The sequence below is a fragment of the Tursiops truncatus genome, chromosome 6, assembly GCF_011762595.2.
Source record: "Tursiops truncatus isolate mTurTru1 chromosome 6, mTurTru1.mat.Y, whole genome shotgun sequence".
Taxonomy (NCBI): Eukaryota; Metazoa; Chordata; class Mammalia; order Artiodactyla; family Delphinidae; genus Tursiops; species Tursiops truncatus.
Genome location: NC_047039.1, coordinates 98420416 through 98444120, shown reverse-complemented (window position 1 = coordinate 98444120; position 23705 = coordinate 98420416). Strand labels below are relative to the sequence as shown.

Genomic DNA, 23705 nt, shown 5'->3' with positions numbered 1-23705 from the left:
CACACACACACACACACACACACACACACACACATTAGTAGTGTGGATTGGTTTTCCTCAAAGTAAGAAGAATGGGAGGCAGCCTGGTGTTACAGACACAGAGCTCTAGACTCAGAGACGGGTGGACTGAGCTCTGATTTGGAATCATCAGCTCCTTAGCCGTGCAGTTTAAAACATGTACCTTTGACATCCTTCAGCTTCAATTTCCTTGTCTGTAAAATGGAGGTAAAATTAACATTTGCCCTCCAGAGTTATTTCTAGGATCAATTAGATTAACAGCAGCAGCAGTAATAAAAACTTCCATTTGATAAGTAAGGTACACAGAGTCACATATGATATTCTTTCAAATGCTCCAAGGTAAATATTATTCATCCTCTTTTAGATGAGGAAGCTGAGGAAAGGAATATTAAGCAGATCCCAAGGTCATTCAAATAAAAAATGGTAAGGACACTTTCTGAATCCAGGTTTGCCAATTCCAAGGTCTGTGCTTTTCCCACTGAATTCAAAAGAGAAGAGAATAGACAGTACGAGATCTAGAGAGAAAGGAACACACACACATGTACATACATGCATGCATGCGCACAATGACAGACACACAAAAGCAGGCAGGTGCCTGGACCTAATTTGGTCAGTTGGCATTGAACCCACGGTGTGGCAATGAAACAGATCCGGGAGGAATTGCTAATATGGTTATTCTTAGTGCTCACAGTTGTGAGTCGTCCTTGCCAAACAGGCCCTGACGTTTGTGCAGATTGCTTGGGAAAGGCAAAAAGAAGCGTGTTTCATAGAAAAGGGTGGACCAGAAGAAGGAGATGGGGCAAGGAACGTAGTTAAACTGCTGGATCTGGAAAATCACAGGGCACGTTCATGCATCTGTTAATTCAGCCAGCCAGTCATGTCCTAGCCACAAATTTTGTATTTTCATTACAAATTTATTGAACCTAATAGGTGCCAGGCATTTCTCCAGGGCCTCTACAATGTTACCTCACTCCTGCGACATATTTCTTTTTAAATTTTTATTGGAGTATAATTGATTTACAATGTTGTGTTAGTTTCTGCTCAACACAATGAATCAGTTATAAATATATATATATATCCACTCTTTTTAAGATTCTTCTCCCATATAGGTCATTACAGAGTACTGAGTAGAGTTCCTGCAACATATCTTAAAATAGTATCCCTTGTTCCTGCCCTAGCCAGCTTGCCCCGGGAAATTGTGAAAATCAGAGATGCTGCTGAGATAAGCCATGAATCCACACAGGGAAAATGACCATTCTTGGGTAGACAGGGTAAAGGTTTTCTTCTTCTAAATGAAGCTTTTGTCTGACTGTTTCCCAGGCAGGGCCTCCATGTTGCAAAGCTCCAGGAGCAACATCTAAATAGGGTAGAGTTATTCACAGAATTATCTGTGTTTCTGTATGTACACATACGCAAGCATATATGCAGAGGCACACTCAATTGTCCAATTATATTGTATATATGAAATATACAATAATATATATACCATATATGGTATATATGGATAGACATATGATTATGCATAGCATGATGTTTTTTTTGCTATGTAAATTTTGTCCCCGGAATAGTACAACTCAGAGGCCCTAGCCGGGCGCAGTCCTGTTCTTAGGCAATTCACGTGTTTTTCATTTAATGGTCATAGAACCTCTGTGAAATAACTATTCCCTTTGTACAGATGTGGAAACTGAGGAGGGTTGCCAAGATTAAGTGATTTGTTCCAGGGTCACACAGTTACTCAGTGGCTGGGCTAGGATTTAATCCATGCTTGTTTGACTCCAAAATCCAGACCTCTAGCTCCCATTCACGTTCATGTCTTATGTGAGCAACTGACAGAGAGGGAAGTTTTTCAGTATTAGTCAGACCTAAAGGATCTTTGCGTTTTGGGAGCAACTGTCCATGTTCATTTAAGAAGCACTGATCTTATTGGATCAAAAAGAAATCCAACATTAAGATTGTGTTTGATGCATAAATTCCCAATGAATTAATGAAGGAATTTTTTTTAAAAAGAAAGGAAGAAAAGATAAATTATTAAATTAAAAGTAAATAGCTGCTTTTAATCTTTAACCACAATTCTTCTTTAAAATTTTAAGTAACAAAGAAAAACGAGAAGCATTTTATGACTTTGTTCTTTTCCCCTGTTGCCTAGCTTGATACCAAATTGTTATATCTCTGGGGAGAAAAATAATTTTTTGAAATTTCAACACGTTAAACCTCTTTTGTTCAGACTCAAACACCCCTAACTCAACCTTGAAGCAAGAGCAAGGATACATAAAGGCTTGTGGAATTCTGTGGCAATCTGTTTTAGCTAGACTTTGATCACATTTTGAGGTGGGGAAGATAGAAAGCATAGAAACACAATTGCCTGGAGCAAATATGGGTCTGGCACTACGGGGAAACCTCTATTTGGGGAGAGGGAGCAAGGCTTTGAAACAGCTTTATTTGGAAATAATTCTCTTGCTCACCTAGAACACCAGTGGCCTGTCTATAGCCGTGCTTCCTTTTCTGGGACATCTAGTGATGGATTCTTCCACGTTTCTTCTATGACATGGACCTCACAAGGGTATTAGCATTTCATCTTCCCATCGAAGGATCTCTAGCCTCATGACAACTTACTTTCATGGAATCTATTCTTTGTTTATTTTTTATTTTATTGAAGTGTAGTTCATTTACAATGTTGTGTTACTTTCAAGTGTACAGCAAAGTGATTCAGATACATATATATATATATATCAGAATATATGTGTATATATATATATATATATTCTTTTTCAGATTCTTTTCCATTAAAAGTTATTACAAGATACTGAGTATGGTTCCCTGTGCGATACAGTAGGCCCTTGTTTTTGCCTATTTTATACGTAGTAGTGTGTATGTGTTAACCCTAAAATGCTAATTTATCTCTCTTCCCCCCCCCCCACTATCCCCTTGGTGCCCATAAGTTTGTTTTCTATGTCTGTTGAGTCTGTTTCTGTTTTGTAAATAAGCTCATTTGAATCATTTTTTTAAGATCCCACATATAAGTGATATCACATGATATTTCTCTGACTTACTTCACTTAATATGGTAATCTCTAGGTCCGTCCACGTTGCTGCAAATGGCATTATTTCATTCTTTTTTTATAGACGTTCCTTAAAAAACTAAAAATAGGGTTACCATATGACTCTGAAATCTCATTCCTGTGCATATATCCAGAGAAAACTCTAATTCAGAAAGACACATGCTCCCCAATGTCCATAGCAGCACTATTTACAGTAGCCAAGACATGGAAGGAACTTAGATGTCCATGGACAGATGAATGGATAAAGAAGATGTGGTGTATATATACAGTATACTACTCAGCAATGGAATTTATTCTTCATCGTCAGTGTGAAATCCTAGAACAAACACTGAGCTAGAAGTCACAGCACTCAGGTTCTGGTCCAAACTCAACACTTTCCAGCTCTGTTGCCTTGGGAAATTCAGTTCACCTCTTTGACCGTCACCTCCATCACGTTGCTAAGAGGCTGGGAGCAGTAAAATCTAGGCTTTAGTTACGGGCATTTCACTAATCCCAGTGGGATCTGGGGCACACCTCTCTGCTTCCTTAGCCCTCAGTTTCTTTATTTCTAAAAGAAGAGGGTCTCCCTGGAGCATCCATTCTCAGTGAGGACAGCAATACTTCCAAAGGGATGAAACTGATTCTTGGGAAGTACAGGGAGGGGGGCACAAAAAATCTTACTCCTTTTATGTACAACAAAAGCACAGTACATAAACAGATATACAGTGTATCTGTGGTATTAGAAGTTTATGGGTGGGGGAGTGATTAGGGGAAAAAAGGTCTAAAAAGGTTGTTTAGTGTGTGGTGATTAAAAGTTGAGAGGGACTTCCCTGGTGGTCCAGTGGTTAAGACTCCGCGCTCCCAATGCAGTGGGTACAGGTTCGGGTTTGATCCCTGGTCGAGGAACTAAGATCCCACAAGCCGCATGCCATGGCCATACACAGAAAAAAATAAAAATTAAAAAAATTGAGAAACTTTAGAGTAGAGGAACTGAGAGTTTTCTAACACTTTAGAATTAAACCTGTTAACTTAGCATCAGACAGTTCTGTTCTATTGTATGATTGTTCCAAGAAAATTCTGATCTTAACCAAGTTTCTGTCTTCCTTAGACCTTAAAAAACAGTATTTTCGGGCTGCCCTGGTGGCGCAGTGGTTGAGAGTCCATCTGCTGATGCAGGGGACATGGGTTCGTGCCCCAGTCTGGGAAGATCCCAGGTGCCGCGGAGCGGCTGGGCCCGTGAGCCATGGCCGCTGAGCCTGCGCGTCCAGAGCCTGTGTTCCACAGCGGGAGAGGCCACAGCAGTGAGAGGCCTGCGTACAGCAAAAAAAAAAAAAACAAAACCCAAAAAACAAAAAAAATCCCAGTATTTTCATTTACAATAAACAAAAGGAAAGAGGTAACCCTCTTTCAATTAGCCACTGAACTATCGTAGCGTTTTCTTAGTGTCTTTCTTCTCCTTGTCATATGCATCTCATTCACATACTGCAGCAAGATTACGTATTCATTGCAGCCAAGCTGCCATTCCCTCTGCCCATCCAGTGGTGTTGGGAGGACTTGGAACCAGGTCAGGCAGCAGACTGGGCACCTGTGGAATGAATGAAAATAGCTTAGTTCAGACGAGGGTTTTTATCCTGGACTCTACTAACCCCCAAGGGGGTCCATGGATAGAACTCTAGTTCAGTTACTGGTTTCCTTTGGAATACCATGCATTATGTTTTATACATTTCAAAACTTTATCCTGAGAAGTGATCCACAGGGACCAATGACACAAAATAAAGGTTAATAAATGGAGCAAACGCCAGGCTTAAGAGATAGTTGCTGTCCAGAAAGAGGTAATGTATCAGTTTGCTAGGGCGGCCATAACAAAGTACCGCAGACTCTGCGGCTTAAACGACAGACGCTTATTTCCTCACAGTTCTGGAGGCTGGAAGTCTGAGATCAAGGTGTTGGCAGGGTTTCTTTTGAGGACCCCTCTCCTTGGCTTGTCGATGGCTGTCTTATGGCCGTCTTCTCCTTGGTCTTCACACGGTCTTCCCTCTGCGTGTGCTTGTATCCTAATCGCTTCTTCATGGAAGGACACCAGCCCTATTGGACCCACCCTGATGACTTCATTTAACCGTAATTACCTCTTGAAAGATCCTTTCAACAAGTACAGTCATATTCTGAGGTACTGGACATTAGGATTTCAACAAATGCATTTTGGGGTGGACACAAGTCAGCCCATAACAGATAGAGAGAGTACAGAGAAATAGGTTGAAGTTGATCCAAGGAAAAGAGAAAGAAATGGCAGAAGGGAAGAGAGCTGGAAGGAGAAAGTCAGGTTAAGGCATCGAGTGGCAGATTCCTCTCTCAGACGCCTGTAAGAGAATCACCCCTCAACCCTGCGACCCTAGAGAGCTGTTGCTCTCTCCCAGAGGCTGAGCACCTCCAGCTACCCACACTGGCTCTGCTTACTCTCCCAAGCCCTCAAACTGTTGTTTTTAACCTCACTTTTGCAGAGTTTGATCACTCCTTAAACAGTGTTTCGTCAATGGCTGGTGGTAGAATGTATTCATTCTACATTGTGTGGGGCTCTGTGGATTGGGGGGTTAGGGGAAGAGGTAGGAGTGGGTGCGTTCTTCAGGGGTCTATTGGGCTGAAGGTAGATGCGCTCCTTATTCCTGCTTCATCACACTTTGTGTTTCCTCCTGTGTCCCGGAAAGACGTTTCTCCCAGGTCCAAGTCAGATGGGATCCTCATGGGGAAACATGATGTAACAGAAAGAAGGAAGCCTGTAATGATTTTGCACCCAAAGAAAGAGGGAACAGGAGAGAGAGAATACGTTGGGCTAAAAAAATTCTCTGACCTTCCTATGTGAAGACCATCTTTCAGCCATACAGTCCTTCCCTCCTCTGCTCCCCATTCACCACTGTGACCAGAGCCTTCTTTTGAAATTTTCTATCCATGGTTTTCAGAGGTCTGTGTCATGATTTGAGGTGTAATGAAAGAGATTTGCGCGGCTGTCTGGCTCTCCAGGCGGTTTTGTCTGATGCTACCTCCTTCCGTGGTATTTTTAGTTCTCATCTGTAGCTCTCTGTGTCTTTGGGGGCTGATGTGCCTCTGGCTTTTCCGACTCCACTACGGAGTGTCCTGAGCTCCCCAGCTCACCCCGATCTATGCCACACAGTTAAAGAAGCAGGCTTATAATCAATGTAATTGAAGATCAGAGTTAATGAGTACCTCCGTGCCCAGGCGGTCCCCTGAGCAGCGCCGCACTTCAGATGCAAAATAAGGAAACGATTGGGCTGAACTGAAAATCCATTTGGCTAATTAGATGATGTATATTCCCACAGCCAGTGAGAGAAAAATATGTATATATTTTAAAATAAGGAAACATGACATTTTGAAGTTGAGACTTTGGCAAAGATTCATTTCGGAGTCATTGCACTCTGAGGAAGTTGACTTGAGCACAAAAGAAGACTCTCAGAGCACCCAGAAAAAGCGAATGCATTTGATCCAAAGTCAGGAAGATAAAACAGGGGTCCGCTGGAAAACTAGAGATATAGGAGACACGTGGACTAAGGCATTTTTATTCCTTTCCTGTGTAAATATTTATTCTCGAAGTACTGGTAGAGTTTACCCAGGGAGAACTGCTTGCTACTCTGGCTTATAACACTTTCTCTCTCCCTTCCCCCACCCTCATTCAACACACACATGCACACATACACAACACACACACACATCTTCTGAACCTCCGCTATACTCTAAGCACTGTGGTGATAGCACAGTTACATAAGGCATGGTCTTTGCCTTCAAGAAATACACAGTCTAGATGGGAGAGTAGGAAAAAGAGGATTAAAAACACTCATGCTTTGCCTTAGATTTGCCACTTTGAACTTCCTTCCTTCCTTCCTTCCTGGACTACAAGTTTTCAGTGGATGGGCACCATGTTTTGCTCATCCAGAGCATAGGAACAGGGCATGGCACATAGTAGGTGCTTTATTTGTTAAATGAACAAATGTATGAATGAATGGATGAATCTATAACAGGGCATATATAGCTGTTAGTTGAGTGGAATACCTTGTACGTATTAGAGAGATTAAGAGGCATATGAGCCAGGTCTGAAGCCGAGGCTTAAGGGGCAAATTCCGCCTCAGCTTTTGCCTAGTTTGTTGTTCTTTTTTGCATTCTTCAAGGTCTAGCTTAAAGACCAACTCTAATGATTCCTCTCCGATCCCCCTTTTTCCTTCCCCTTATATCCACTTAATGCCCATCCCTTTCAGGCAGTTCTTACAACACCCTAGGATGTATTATATCTATGTGTGCATACGTTTGATCTCCATCGTTATTCTACAAATTTCTTGATGGAGTCAGTCTGTTTTTCAATCTTTATGTCTATTTCTTACTCAAGGAGCAGTTTAATAACTGTTGGCTAAATGAGCACATAGATTAAGCCTTGATTAGATTTTGCAGGTACTTCATTTCACTCTCTGATGTGGCAACTCCCTGCCACAGGCCTTTGCCCCTTCACACTGAGTCCCTCTGGCATCTCTAGTCATCCACATCACAAGCCCATGGGGTGAACAAGAGCTCAGGAGCCACGACAGCAAACTTCAAGTTTTACTTTGGAACTAGGGAGACACTGAAGGGCTAGTCTTGTGTTCTGGCTCCCACAGGCTGAAAAAAACTAAACTTTGGGATCAATGAGGAAGCATTTCTACTTCACAATTCCATCATAAAGTAAGCTGAACTTTCCTCTAGTCAAGCATGGATTTTTTTTTTAATATCTTTATTGGAGTATAATTGCTTTGCAATGGTGTGTTAGTTTCTGCTTTATAACAAAGTGAATCAGTTATACATATACATATGTTCCCATATCTCTTCCCTCTTGTTTCTCCCTCCCTCCCACCCTCCCTATCCCACCCCTCTAGGTGGTCACAAAGCACCGAGCTGATCTCCCTGTGCTATGCGGCTGCTTCCCACTAGCTATCTATTTTACGTTTGGTAGTGTATATATGTCCATGCCACTCTCTCACTTTGTCCCAGCTTACCCTTCCCCCTCCCCATATCCTCAAGTCCATTTTCTAGTAGGTCTGTGTCTTTATTCCCATCTTACCCCTAGGTTCTTCATGACCTTTTTCTTTTTTTTTCTTTAGATTCCATATATATGTGTTAGCTTACAGTATTTGTTTTTCTCTTTCTGACTTACTTCACTCTGTATGACAGACTCTAGGTTCATCCACCTCACTACAAATAACTCAATTTTGTTTCTTTTTATGGTTGAGTAATATTCCATTGTATATATGTACCACATCTTCTTTATCCATTCATCCGGTGATGGACACTTAGGTTGCTTCCATCACCTGGCTATTGTAAATAGAGCTACAATGAACATTTTGGTACATGACTCTTTTTGAATTATGGTTTTCTCAGGGTATATGCCCAGTAGTGGGATTGCTGTGTCGTATGGTAGTTTTATTTGTACTTTTTTAAGGAACCTCCATACTGTTTTCCATAGTGGCTGTATCAATTTACGTTCCCACCAGCAGTGCAAGAGTTCCCTTTTCTCCACACCCTCTCCAGCATTTATTGTTTCTAGACTTTTTGATGATGGCCATTCTGACTGGTGTGAGATGATATCTCATTGTAGTTTTGATTTGCATTTCTCTAATGATTAATGATGTTGAGCATTCTTTCATGTGTTTGTTGGCAATCTGTATATCTTCTTTGGAGAAATGTCTGTTTAGGTCTTCTGCCCAGTTTTGGATTGGGTTGTTTGTTGTTTTGTTATTGAGCTGCATGAGCTGCTTATAAATTTTGCAGATTAATCCTTTGTCAGTTGCTTCATTTGCAAATATTTTCTCCCATTCTGAGGGTTGTCTTTGGTCTTGTTTATGCTTTCCTTTGCTGTGCAAAAGCTTTGGAGTTTCATTAGGTCCCATTTGTTTATTTTTGTTTTTATTTCCATTTCTGTAAGAGGTGGGTCAAAAAGGATCTTGCTGTGATTTATGTCATAGAGTGTTCTGCCTATGTTTTCCTCTAAGAGTTTGATAGTTTCTGGCCTTACATTTACATCTTTAATCCATTTTGAGCTTATTTTTGTGTATGGTGTTAGGGAGTGTTCTAATCTCATACTTCTACATGTACCTGTCCAGTTTTCCCAGCACCACTTATCAAAGAGGCTGTCTTTTCTTCACTGTATATTCTTGCCTCCTTTATCAAAGATAAGGGGACCATACGTGCATGGGTTTATCTCTGGGCTTTCTATCCTGTTCCATTGATCTATATTTCTGTTTTTGTACCAGTACCATACTGTCTTGATTACTGTAGCTTTCTAGTGTAGTCTGAAGTCAGGGAGCCTGATTCCTCCAGCTCCATTTTTCTTTCTCAAGATTGCGTTGGCTATTCAGGGTCTTTTGTGTTTCCATACTTATTGTGAAATTTTTTGTTCTAGTTCTGTGAAAAATGCCAGTGGTAGTTTGATAGGGATTGCATTGAATCTGGAGATTGCTTTGGGTAGTAGAGTCATTTTCACAATGTTGATTCTTCCAATTGAAGAACATGGTATATCTCTCCATCTCTTTGTATCATCTTTAATTTCTTTCATCAGTGTCTTATAATTTTCTGCATACAGGTCTTTTGTCTCCTTAGGTAGGTTTATTCCTAGATATTTTATTCTTTTTGTTGCAGTGGTAAATGAGAGTGTTTTCTTAATTTCACTTTCAGATTTTTCAGCATTAGTTTATAGGAATGCCAGAGACTTCTGTGCACTAATTCTGTATCCTGCTACTTTACCAAATTCATTGATTAGCTTTAGTAGTTTTCTGGTAGCATCTTTGGGATTCTCTATGTATAGTATCATGTCATCTGCAAACAGTGACAGCTTTACTTCTTTTCCAATTTGGATTCCTTTTATTTCTTTTTCTTCCTTGATTGCTGTGGCTAGAACTTCCAAAACTATGTTGAATAATAGTGGAGATAGTGGGCAACCTTGTCTTGTTCCTGATCTTAGTGGAAATGCTTTCAGTTTTTCACCATTGAGGACGATGTTGGCTGTGGGTTTGTCATATATGGCCTTTATTATGTTGAGGTAAGTTCCCTCTATGCCTACTTTCTGCAGGGTTTTTATCATAAATCGGTGTTGAATTTTGTCGAAAGCTTTCTCTGCATCTATTGAGATGATCATATGTTTTTTCTCCTTCAGTTTGTTAACATGCTGTATCACGTTGAATGATTTTCCTGTATTGAAGAATCCTGGCATTCCTGGGATAAACCCTACTTGATCATGGTGTATGATCCTTTTAATGTGCTGTTGGATTCTGTTTGCTAGTATTTTGTTGAGGATTTTTGCATCTATGTTCATCAGTGATATTGGCCTGTAGTTTTCTTTCTTTGTGACATCTTTGTCTGGTTTTGGTATCAGGGTGATGGTGGCCTCGTAGAATGAGTTTGGGGGAGTGTTCCTCCCTCTGCTATATTATGGAAGAGTTTCAGAAGGATAGGTGTTAGCTCTTCTCTAAATGTTTGATAGAATTCGCCTGTGAAGCCATCTGGTCCTGGGCTTTTGTTTGTTGGAAGATTTTTTAATCACAGTCTCAATTTCAGTGCTTGGAATTGGTCTGTTCATATTTTCTATTTCTTCCTGGTTCAGTCTTGGCAGGTTGTGCATTTCTAAGAATTTGTCCATTTCTTCCAGGTTGTCCATTTTATTGGCATAGAGTTGCTTGTAGTAATCTCTCATGATCTTTTGTATATCTGCAGTGTCAGTTGTTACTTCTCCGTTTTCATTTCTAATTCTATTGATTTGAGTCTGCTCCCTTTTTTTCTTGATGAGTCTGGCTAATGGTTTATCAATTTTGGTTATCTTCTCAAAGAACCAGCTTTTAGTTTTATTGATCTTTGCTATTGTTTCCTTCATTTCTTTTTTATTTCTAATCTTATCTTTATGATTTCTTTCCTTCTCTGACTTTGGGGGTTTTTTGTTCTTCTTTCTCTAATTGCGTTAGGTGCAAGGTTAGGTTGTTTATTTGAGATATTTCCAGTTTCTTAAGGTAGGATTGTATTGCTATAGAGTTCCCTCTTAGAACTGCTTTTGCTGCATCCCATAGGTTTTGGATCGTCTTGTCTCCATTGTCATTTGTTTCTAGGCATTTTTTTTTATTTCCTCTTTGATTTCCTCAGTGATCACTTCGTTATTAAGTTGTGTATTGTTTAGCCTCCATGTGTTTGTATTTTTTACAGATTTTTTCCTGTAATTGATATCTAGTCTCATAGCGTTGTGGTCGGAAAAGATACTTGATACAATTTCAATTTTCTTAAATTTACCAAGGCTTGATTTATGACCCAAGATATGATCTATCCTGGAGAATGGTCCGTGAGCACTTGAGAAAAATGTGTATTCTGTTGTTTTTGGATGGAATGTCCTATAAATATCAACTAAGTCCCTCTTGTTTAATGTATCATTTAAAGCTTGTGTTTACTGTTTATTTTCGTTTTGGATGATCTGTCCATTGGTGAAAGTGGGGTGTTAAAGTCCCCTACTATGAATGTGTTACTGTCGATTTCCCCTTGTATGGCTGTTAGTATTTGCCTTATGTATTGAGGTGCTCCTGTGTTGGGTGCATAAATATTTACAATTGTTATATCTTCTTCTTGGATCGATCCCTTGATCATTATGTAGTGTCCTTCTTTTTCTCTTGTAATAGTCTTTATTTTAAAGTCTGTTTTTTCTGATATGAGAATTGCTACTGCAGCTTTCTTTTGATTTCAATTTGCATGGAATATGTTTTTCCATCCCCTCACTTTCAGTCTGTACGTGTCCCCAGGTCTGAAGTGGGTCTCTTGTAGACAGCATATATATAGGTCTTGTTTTTGTATCCATTCAGCCAGTCTGTGTCTTTTGGTGGGAGCATTTAATCCATTTACATTTAAGGTAATTATTGATATGTGTGTTCCTATTCCCATTTTCTTAATTGTTTTGTGTTTGTTATCGTAGGTCTTTTCCTTCTCTTGTGTTTCTTGCCTAGAGAAGTTCCTTTAGCGTTTGTTGTAAAGCTGGTTTTGTGGTGCTGAACTCTCTCAGCTTTTGCTTGTCTTTAAAGGTTTTAATTTCTCCATCAAATCTGAATGAGATCCTTGCTGGGTAATCTTGGTCGTAGGTTTTTGTCCTTCATCACTTTAAATATGTCCTGCCACTCCTTCTGGTTTGCAGAGTTTCTGCTGAAAGATCAGCTGTTAACCGTATGGGGATTCCCTTGTGTGTTATTTGTTGATTTTCCCTTGCTGCTTTTAATATTTGTTCTTTGTATTTAATTTTTGATAGTTTGATTAATATGTGTCTTGGTGTGTTTCTCCTTGGATTTATCCTGTATGGGACTCTCTGTGCTTCCTGGACTTGATTAACTATTTCCTTTCCCATATTAGGGAAGTTTTCAACTATAATCTCTTCAAATATTTTCTCAGTCCCTTTCTTTTTCTTTTCTTCTTCTGGGACCCCTATAATTCTAATGTTGGTGCGTTTAATGTTGTCCCAGAGGTCTCTGAGACTGTCCTCAGGTCTTTTCATTCTTCTTTCTTTATTCTGCTCTGCAGTAGTTATTTCCACTATTTTATCTTCCATGTCACTTATTCGTTCTTCTGCCTCAGTTATTCTGCTATTGATCCCATCTAGAGTATTTTTAAATTCATTTATTGTGTTGTTCATTGTTGCTTGCTTCCTCTTTAGTTCTTCTAGGTCCTTGTTAAATGTTTCTTGCATTTTCTTTATTCTATTTCCAAGGTTTTGGATCATCTTTACTATCGTTATTCTGAATTCTTTTTCAGGTAGACTGCCTATTTCCTCTTCATTTGTTTGGTCTGGTGGGTTTTTTATCTTGCTCCTTCATCTGCTGTGTGTTTCTCTGTCTTCTCATTTTGCTTATCATACTGTGTTTGGGGTCTCCTTTTTGCAGGCTGCAGACTCGTAGTTCCCATTGTTTTCGGTGTCTGTCCCCAGTGGCTAAAGTTGGTTCAGTGGGTTGTGTAGGCTTCCTGGTGGAGGGGACTAGTGCCTGTGTTCTGGTGGATGAGGCTGGATCTTGTCTTTCTGGTGGGCAGGTCCACATCTGGTCGTGTGTTTTGGGGTGTCTGTGGCCTTATTATGATTTTAGGCAGCCTCTCTGCTAATGGGTGGGGTTGTGTTCCTGTCTTGCTAGTTGTTTGGCATAGGGTGTCCAGCACTGGAGCTTGCTGGTCGTTGAGTGAAGCTGGGTGTTGGTGTTGAGATGGAGATCTCTGGGAGATTTTTGCCATTTGATATTACGTGGAGCTGGGAGGTCTCTTGTGGACCAGTGTCCTGAAGTTGACTCTCCCACCTCAGAGGCACAGCACTGACTGATTCCTGGCTGCAGCACCAAGAGCCTTTCATCCACACGGCCTGTCTGTTGTGAAGCAGTTGTACCTTTATTCTGATGACAATGCAAAAGACTTATTAAAGAGTTCCTGCCCTTTGGCACTTATAATAACATCAGCTCTGGGAGTTGATTTCTAGTGTATGGACCCTGTTGGCTCCCAAACGTCGATTTGTTGCTCCAACTTTCAAGCTCTGGGGAAGCTGGTGCCACTTTGGGGAATTTTGAAGGGAAAGATCCTCAGGACAAGCTGTCCCGGCAGCTGCTAGGGCCTTACCCCCAAATTCCCCAACCAGGGCTGGCTGGCCACAAGTAGCAAGGCTCCTGGCTGGCTGCGCCAACATTTGTTAAGAGTCCAAGCTCGTGCTGCTCACCGCACTACAGGACAGTAAATCAAGGAATGAGTTGCTGGGGCGAGGAATAGTGACTTTGTTCAGAAATCCAGCAGACCAAGAAGATGGTGGCCTCACGTCCCACAGAACCATCTTGCCTGAGTTAAAATCAGGCTCCTTTTATCATGCATGGAATTTTGATTTCATTATTTCATTAAGCAGATAGTCACCAAGCTCCTAATATGTGCAAAGCCTTTTTACTGAGAGCTGGATTGCAACGGAGTAATGAACGAATCCTTCCCTGCAGGAGATCACAACCTATTAGAGAAAGCAAAAGCCCTTCACCACTATAGGAACACACTGAAGGGGGATGCACAGACTCCCAGAGGGGGAGGAGAAAGACCAAGGAAGTCACCTCTGCCTGATACCCAACAAAAGCTCCAATTCTCAAGACAGTCTGGAATAATGGGCAGGTCCCAGCTTTGAATGCTGAGAAACCTGGGTTCAGTTTCCCCTTTGGCCACTTAATAGTTGTGCAAGTTTGGCTAAGTCAACATTTCTCTGAACTTCACGTTGTCCTTCTGTAAAAGCAGGGACATACCCATGCTGCAAGGCTCTTGTAGGGATTAAGTGAGCATTCATCCCAGGATCTGGACCAGAGAGTGCATTCAAAGGATGGTAACTTCCTTGTGTCATTAAACCAACAGTATACCTAGGCGTAGTATCTTTTTAAGGAAGCTGAGGATAACCTGCTCTCGAGTGAGTCACTTCCAATGAGAATCATATTTCTCATGTTTGAAAAGATCTGTTAACCAGTATTGCATTCAGAGCTTCCAAGCTCATAAGAAATCCAAGTAGTAATGAAAATAGCTCCAGCAAGTTGAGATTCCCCCATGTGCCAGGGACTTCACGTACTATAGTGGATGTTGTAATGCTGCTTCCAAATCTCTCATTAGAACAGGGGCACTCATTCCCCCAGCCACCTGGAATGTTGACGGTTGACCACTCTCTCTCAGTCTTCCTTGGAGAAATGCCCTCCATTAAAAGGGACCACTTCATCCAAGTTTATGTCCCTTCCCCAGGGATGTCTTATGGCCTATGACTGGCTCTGTGGGGATACGAAGACCTGACACCCTTATCTTGATTTGGAACAACTCAGAAGGACCATCTTAGTTCCAGGGCTTCCCGTGGGATCAGCTGAGGGCTTTGCTACAACGGCATGGCAATCTACCTTCTCCCTCTGCCCAACCCCTCTTTGCTCATGCCCTCACAAGAGAACACCCCAAAAAACCTCCTGCATGTCAGTCTTTGCCATTAAGAGTGATTTCTGGTGAACCTGACCTAAGACAAATGCATTGTCTCATTAAATCCTTATCTTTTTTTAACCCTGTGAAGGGGAAATCAGTATTCACAGCTTTCACAGGATATAACTGAGGATTTGTTTTCTTGTCCAAGTTTACAGAGCTGGTGGGTAGCGGAGTGAAGATCTGAATACATATCTTGCTGACTATTCTCTTTATCCCTGTGCTGTGTAGCTTTCCTAAAGTAGTGGGATTAGCCAAACTCAGCCCTGGGACATAATTCAATATCCATCCCTCAGTCTTTAGTGAGAATAAATACAAGAATTATCCACTTAAACAGCATGACTGTGCTTTTTAAAAGAAAAATCTGTAGTTGATACTGACGTTCAGTGCCTTGCACAAGGACCCATGTGACATGTTTCTGCTCGGGCTTAGTTCCAGAGGGGAAAATATGGCTTTGGAGATCGATTTGCATATCTCCCCTTGCCAGAAATTTAAAATATGGAATCCAACAGACTTCTTCTTTTTTTGCTTTAGCTGCCAAGGATTTTAAGGCCAACTTCAAATGTGGTCATTTCCTTTTCTCCCAGCCAGATGCTATCTACTCCCAATGCTTTGCACATAGAGTCCTCTTTCATCCTCACCAAAACCATATCGTCCACTGTGCTTTTATTTAGGAACTCATTCTATACGATGATATAAATCATAACATGTGTATGACTTAGAGAAGATAACATTGCCTGCCATGCCCATATCCTTTCCAGGGAATCTTAAATCCTCAGGGCAGCCAGGTAGGGTTTGATGTGGCCCTGCCTCTCTGACCATTGCCCATTGGACCACAGCTGGGTACCAGAGGCAAGACGAACCCGACCATTGGTTAGCCAGCAGGGTCTGATAGGACCTGACAAAGAGGTTGCTGCCAAACCCACAGGATGTCTATTAATTGAGTCCCTCTTTGGAAAATTTAAATTGCCTACACGGAAAGATTTTGTTGCTTGGTAGTGAGGTAGAGAGAAGCAGATGTAGGGAGAGAAGCCAAGTCATGCTAATTTTGAAACAATTTAAGATCTCCTTCTGCTGAGGTCTCTAGATCTGCCATAAATCTAGAACCACTCTCCAAGTCCAGCTTTGAGGAACCTGGTCCTATTTGAACTCTTTTTTTCCCCCATTTCCCTCTGTGAAATTCTACCTTCACTATATTGCGACATATATACACTCAGCATTTACACCCAATATGCAGCCACCCTGAATGGGCTTCTGCTCCTTGACCCCAAAGAATATATGTAATATATGTATGTGTATATATGTATGTAACCCGTATATGGCTGTGTAAGTGTGTATGTGCGTGTGTGGAGGGGGGGGTCTTTTGTTTGGCCTACACAAGCTTTCAAGAACCAATTTAAACCATCATTTCCAAATTGGTTGATTACAATAAAAATGTAAATTTTCAGCCTCTCCTGATGAAAACCTGAAGTCCTTGTACCACTTACCTTTAGACCCATTTGACAAGAGCTGGCTAGAGCTGAGTTGCACCTGCTTCATTTTCATAGATCCTTTAGTACCCAGTTCACCCCAAACTCCATCTTTCCTTATTATATCCCAAAATTAAGGCATCTTCCATTGCATACGTGCTGCTTTTCTTTTAAAGGTGCTACAGATTTCTTTGAATCCATCTCTGTCTCTCTCTTTCTTTCTCTCTCTCTCATACAATAAAACAAAACAAAACAAAACGCAACCAAGGCCAGGGGGCCAGCATGCTATTTCCCTTATACTCAACCAGTGCTTCCGAGGGATATAATCTGCCTCCCCACTCTGAGGTATTAGTGAGTGACCCCTGTTCCAAGGGGGATGCCTGGGTGACAGAAACAAAAGCTTTTTTTATATTTTAAATTTGAATGTTTCATCATTCTTTACTAGGACAAGTGAGGCACTGGCTAAGCACTTTATCTACATTGATTTATTTCATTTTCGCAACAATGAGGTGGGTTCCGTTACTATTCCTATTTACAGATGATGTAGCCAAGGCCCAGAGGCATTGAGTGACTTGTCCAAAGTCCATGGCCGGTAAAGGTGGATCCAGGATTTGAACCCAAGTCTCTCTCAGTCCTAAGGGCCTGACCCGTAAGCACTAGGCTGAACTGCCTCTCACGTCTGACTTGTCTGTCTCCACTGGCTGCTGACACCATGACTGGCACATCGTAAATGCTCTGTGAATGTGTGTAGCTAAGCGAGAACAGAGGACCTGGGGTCACGGGGCGGATGGCTTGTGTGCACCTGTCTCTGTTCCTGCCCTGCAGCATCAGTGGCAAGACACCTGTACCCTAAAATCGTGGAGAAAGTAGCTCTCTCTCTGTTTCCCCACAGGGAGCAGCTTTGTGGTGAGTGAAGGGAGCTACCTGGACATCTCCGACTGGTTAAACCCGGCCAAGCTGTCCCTGTATTACCAGATCAACGCCACCTCCCCATGGGTGAGGGACCTCTGCGGACAGAGGACCACAGATGCCTGTGAGCAGCTCTGCGACCCAGAAACCGGTGAGCCATGAGCAGGGCTGGGGTTGGAGGGAGGGAGGGTGTCGGCTGGAAGATGGTCTGCACTCCCTCTGCCTGAAGAATCATGGCTTCTGAGTGATTGACAAGGGGCTTTATGTAAAGGTCCATCAATCCCACTGGGGGTTAAACTATGTGCTACCATTGCCGGACAACAAAGCAAATACTTATAAAACCACAGCATCTCAGAAAGGACCACAGAGAACATCTAGTCCAATTTCAGCAAAGCAAAGTGTCTGAATGTCACCAGCCATCCCTGAGCTTAGATCCTATCTATCAATACCTTTCACTAGCTGGGTATTCTTTATCATTTTTTTCATCTTTATTGAAATATAATTGACATATAACATTGTATAAGTTTAAGGTGTATAATGTGATGATTTAATACACATATAAATGATTACAGCAATAAGGTTCATTAACACTTCCATCACCTTACTTTTTTAGTGTATGTGGGGATAGCATTTAAGATCTACTCTCTTAGGAGTTTTCCACATGTAATACCATATGGTTAACTGTTCACCATTCTGTACATTAGATCCCCAGAACTTTTTCACCTTAAATGGGGAGATGTTGGCTGTAGGGTACGAACTAGCTGGGCATTCCTTAGCAAGATACTTTCCCTCTCTGAGTACTAGAGAAGGAAAGTAGCATCTAACTCACAAGCCTGTTGTTAGGATTAAATGAGATAATGTATGGAAATCTCCTAGTATACTCATTTATTCATTCATTTGGCAGATAGTAGCCGGGCACTTTTCTAGGCATTGGTGACATAGCAGTGAACAAAAAAGGCAAAATCTCTGTCCTAATTAAGTTCATATTCTACAGAGACATTATATTTGCACTGCCTGAGAAGATAGCCACTAGCCACCTGTGGCTGTTTAAATTTAAGTTAATTAAAATTAAATAAAAGTAAACATTTCCTCAGCCATGTTAGCCACATTTCAAGTGCTCCATAGCTAATGTGTCCAGTGGCTACCTCTTGGAGGACTCGGGGCATTACCATCATTGCAGAAAGTTCTGTGGGACAGTGCTGCAATAGACAAACAGGTAAATGTGGATATACTGTGTCAGGGGATGATAAATGCTGGGGGGAGAGCACGAAGCATAAGGGATGCTGAGCTGGGAGTAGGGGTGGAGTTGTTATTACAGAAAGAGTGGTCAGGGAAGGCTTCTCCAAGGTGGTAACATTTGAGCCGGCACTTTAAGATGGAGACGGTGGAAGCCATGCTAACATCTGCGGGGAAAGCATTCTAGGCAGAGGGAATAGCAAGGGACAGCCTCTGCAGCAGGAGCACAGGAAGATCCCATTGTTTCAGCACTAGCAGGAAGACCAGTATGGTTGGGGGGGAGAGAGAGAGAAGTTAGGATGCAAACTTGAAAAGAAGCTTGGGAAGGGGGTGGTGATGGGGGGAGGTTGGAAGGCCTTATATAGGAAAAGGACTTTGGATGTTACTCTGAGTGAGATGAGAAGTCATTGGAGGATTCTGAGCAAAGGAGCAACATGATCCGACCTACATTTTAACAGGACCACTCTGACTGCTGTGTGACAAATCAACTTAGAGGGCGTTCAAGGGCACTGTTTTTCCAATGTAGACAGGAGTTGGTAGTGGCTGGGAACGCAGGGATTAGGGGAGAAGATGGTGATGAATGATCAAATTCTGGATATATTTGGAGTGTAGGCTTGACAGAACTTGTTATTGGATGTGGAAGATGAGAAATAAAGGGGAGTCAAAGATGATTCCAAATCGTTCAGTCTGAACAGTGTCATGACGGACTTATCATCTGTTGAGTCAGAAGCTGCTGTAGGCGGGTCAGGGCTGAGGTGAAGGGGATGGAGACTGCCATTTTGGCTGTTAGTTCAAGATGACTCCTAAACATCAGGTAGCGATGAGAAATAGGCATTTGAATCCAAAAGTCTTATTCAAAGAAGAGGTCTTCGCAGGAGATAGAAGTTTGTGAGTCAACAACATACGGATACTATTAACCCAAAAGACACCACCTGATCTACAATTATTGCTTAGTAAATGGACAGCATCTTACTCATAGTTGCTGCCCAATAGCTCCTAATGTCCACAAAGAGGGAAATAGGAGTTAGAGAGGAGAAAAGCTTACCGAGATCACAAAGCAAGTTAGAAATGAAGCTGGCATTAGAACCCCAGTTCCCCTTCTCCCCGTCCTGTGCTCTTCCCTACAACTCATACTGGTATATTTTGCTCTGCAATTTCACCTGCCTCTCCATTGACAAGATTCTGGCCATCTTGCCTGAAAATCTCACTGTACTGATGCCGTGAGGAAGGCTCTGTAGCTCTGAGGGGACTCAGTGGCCCAGGCCAAGAGTTTGCTTTCTCTACCCAAATTCTCTTCTGTTTCTCCATGGGGCAAGCAATTCGGGAGTAAGGAGAGGGATTTTCCAGGCTAACCCCTGTGTCTCTGCAGAATCAGGCAGGGACTAGGCTTTCTAACCATCATTCCCTCCTTATCCTTTAGTTGGGAGCCTATATTCAGACACATTTTTCCAGCCTTTACATAGGCCTACTGGGGAAGCTATTCAGAAGATGTGATGCAACTCTAGTGTACCATTGGACCAGACAGCTGAATCTTCTTTCTCTTAATTAAAACATTTAGACTTTAAGGCACTGACACCCTAAGCAGTATCCCCTTACCCCCAACACACACACACACACACACACACACACACACACACACACGCAATCAGCCCCTTAGAGTTGAAGATGTTGCTAGAATCCACTGGGTTGACCTTCTCAACTTTATCACTGATGATACTGATACCCAGAGAAGAAAGATAAAAGGAACAAAGTCACACACACAGGTGGCAGAGCCAGGATTCAAACCTAGGATCCTGTGCTCCTAACCAATGCTTCTCAAGCCCTCAGTAGGTCTACAGTGAGGCCTGAGAGTCTACTTCCCTAAAAGGCCGTCAGCTCTTGCTGATATTTCTGACCCAGGTACTACCCTTGGTACAGCAAGGCTCTAAACTCTTCTTCCCAAATAGTCCTCTCGTGTTCTAAACAAACAGCGAGAGGCCCAGTCGCCGTATTTGTTAATTCATTATTTATCTTGACAAAATCATGCTTACTTTTATCACTTTATCTCCTGCCTCTATTTGTCACATACCGTGGGCTCTAGGTCCACTGATACCCGCACTTCCCTGAAGGCACCATGCCTTTTCATGCCTGCGTCCCTTTCATGGGCTGTTTTCCACCCCCTTGAAATGTCTTTCTCCTCCTTTTACTTGGAGACCAGGGGCTCTTTTTTTTGTTGTTGTTTTGGGTTTTTTTGTTTGGTTGGTTGTTTTTTTTTGCGGTACACGGGGCTCTCACTGTTGTGGCCTCTCCCGTTGCGGAGCACAGGCTCCGGACGCGCAGGCTCAGCGGCCATGGCTCAAGGGCCCAGCCGCTCCGCGGCATGTGGGATCTTCCCGGACCGGGGCACGAACCCGTGTCCCCTGCATCGGCAGGCGGACTCTCAACCACTGCGCCACCAGGGAAGCCCCAGGGGCTCTTTTTATTTCCATTTCATGAAGCCCAAACATCCTTTCTCTCAGAGGCATTCATGACTCGCCACCCCCAGCCCTGACCAAATTCAGGGGTCCTCCCCTCTGCTCTCATAGCCTCCGTGCCTCCCTGTGTTATAGTCCTTGCCCCTGAGCGGTCATTGTTCTTTCCTCGTCTGGATCTACCACCAGACTGTAAGCTTTGCTAGGGGCTGGAGAGGGGGATTCAAAGCATGTGTTTTGCTCATCTGTGTATCTTTAAAACTTATCATTATACTGACGTATAATTCATGCACAAAAAAAAAAAAAATGAAAGGGGGAAGGAGGGGGGAAGGAGGGAGGAAGGAAGGAAATTTCCCTTCCCATGCTCCTTGAAAAATTTGTATTCACCAATTTTCAGCTTCTTCCTCCATACCCACTTACATATAAACTCAGATTAAATATTTTCCAGCACTAGAGAAATTGGGTCACCAAGAGCTGTCCAGTAGCCACACCAGCTAGAGAGTCTCACCCTCCCATTCAGCTACATACGTTCCCAAGAACATTTCCCTTTGCATTCTCCTCTCTGCTCACGTTCACAATCCTCCCACCCCCCAAACACCCTATGCAGAGTTTTACCTTCTGACTAGAGTTCAGGCTCTTCCCCCTACCTGAAATTTCTTCTATCCTTTAATTATCTACTTTCCAAAATTCTATTTACTTAATTACCTCTCATTTCCTCTCTGTAGAATGGATGACTTCTACAGTATCACCAGAGTTTTCTGTTGACTAGAAATTTGATTAAAACGTGAGTTATTATTTGGAAACTGCAACGCTAAAATGTAAGCTCCTTCCAGCTTACTGCTGTATCTTATTTATCCTTCAGCAGAGCACCTTGCTCTTACAAATCACAAGACATAAATGGATGGGGTGATCTACAGATAAGGAGTGGAAATAGGAACATAAGTTCCCTGAATATATTTTCATGGAGCTTGACTCAAACCCACTATGTAAAATTTATTTCAGTTTGTTAAATCCGTTCAAGCAATATTTTCTTAATTCCACAGATGCATTAAGTCTTGTGTGTCAAGTGCTATGAGAAATCACAGACAAACTGGACAATGTTCCTGCCTTCATGGATTTCACATTTTTGCAGGGATAAAAATAATACGCTCCTCTACAGCTATTATAAAAGACACAATGTAGAATAAATCAAGAACAGGCATTTATAGAGTACCTCATGCCTGGAGAAAAGGGAGAAATGTATTCTAGATGGGAATTTCAGGAGATCCATCACGGAAAAGATGACCTTTTAGCTGAGCCTTGTAGAATCAGTAGGGAGTATGAAGAAGAGGTGCTTGAGCAGAGGAATCTTGATGATGGAGAAAGAGAGGAAGTAAGTCTAGAGTGATTCCCAGAACCAGAGAGCAGCATAGCTGGGCTGGCCTCTGGAGAATGTGCTGCACATGAGGTAGAGGAAGAGAACCAGGGGAGTGGAAGGAGATAAGGTTGGAAAGGTGGGGTGAAGAGAGCTCACAGAAAGATGAGGATCTGAAGATTCTGAGAACCACCAGGGATTTTAGGAAGGCTACATCGGCCACTGAAAAAGGGAAACTTGCCTTCTATCTATCCAGTTGTTTTAGGGAACATCTAACTGCCCAAGGGAATAGCTGGGTGTTCTCTCCTCAACCTTCCACCAAGAATTAGAATTTGGGGAAGTCATGGAAAAACTAAACCCCCAAGCCCTGTACATATTCAGATCTTAGATCTGACAGAAGTCGCTTAGCTTCCCTTAAATGAGCCCTTCCTTCTGTTGGGGGATCTATAGGGCTGAACCAAGTCATGGAGTCCAAGTACGGATCATCATGCCTTAATGCTTTATTGGATGTGTCAGCAAGAAGGATCATTCTTCCCAGCTGACCAGAAAGGAGAAGGAAATTGGGGAGATAGTGTTGCTGAAGAATGGATAATTGCCGTGATGTGTGAAGGAGCCTGGTCAAGTTTTCCTGCCTCTGTGCCATAGCCCAGCTCAGGTGTGTTTGTCCAGGGATTTCAATAATTAGTACCACCTGCAGGGCCGATTATGGAATTGATTCCAGAGTGTGCTGGAGCTGGCTTGTATGGAGTTAAAATCTGAGTTTATATATAGGCGGATACAGAGGAAGAAACTGAAAGTTGATGAATTCGATTTTTTCAAGGAGCCTAGGGAGGGAAATTTCCTTCCTTTCTCTCTCCTTCTCTCCCTCCCTCCCTCCCTCCCTTTCTTCCTCCTTTCATTATTTTCTGTGAACTCATGAGAGTCGATTGTTACCATCTCATCCCAGCTCTTTGTTCAGTTCCGTCATGCAGGTAGCTTGGAAATGGCTGTGATGAGAGTATTTATACCCAACAAAATTGGTAAATGTTACAAATCATGGCTTATTTTCTTTGGAAAGCCAGTCATTAAACATTAGCCATCGTAACAGTGGATGGGATGAGAACAAACTACTCAAGGACCAAGGCAAAGAAGAGTCTCAGTGATGGCTCAGAGAAGGCTTGAAAATGTTGCCGGAGGGCGGCATTATGCTCCCTTCCAGAATAAACTACCGTTACTCTGCAGCTCCCTGA

General features: G+C 42.2%; 1 protein-coding gene across 1 annotated transcript in view; it reads left to right on the top strand.

Moving 5' to 3' along the window:
• The window catches only part of ASTN2 (astrotactin 2), a 986509-nt gene that overhangs the window by 400636 nt on the left and 562168 nt on the right, over nucleotides 1-23705 (top strand). Inside the window, exon 7 of the mRNA XM_033858475.2 lies at nucleotides 17420-17587. Coding sequence (XP_033714366.2) covers nucleotides 17420-17587 — 168 coding nt within the window. The remainder of the gene's footprint in view (nucleotides 1-17419; nucleotides 17588-23705) is intronic.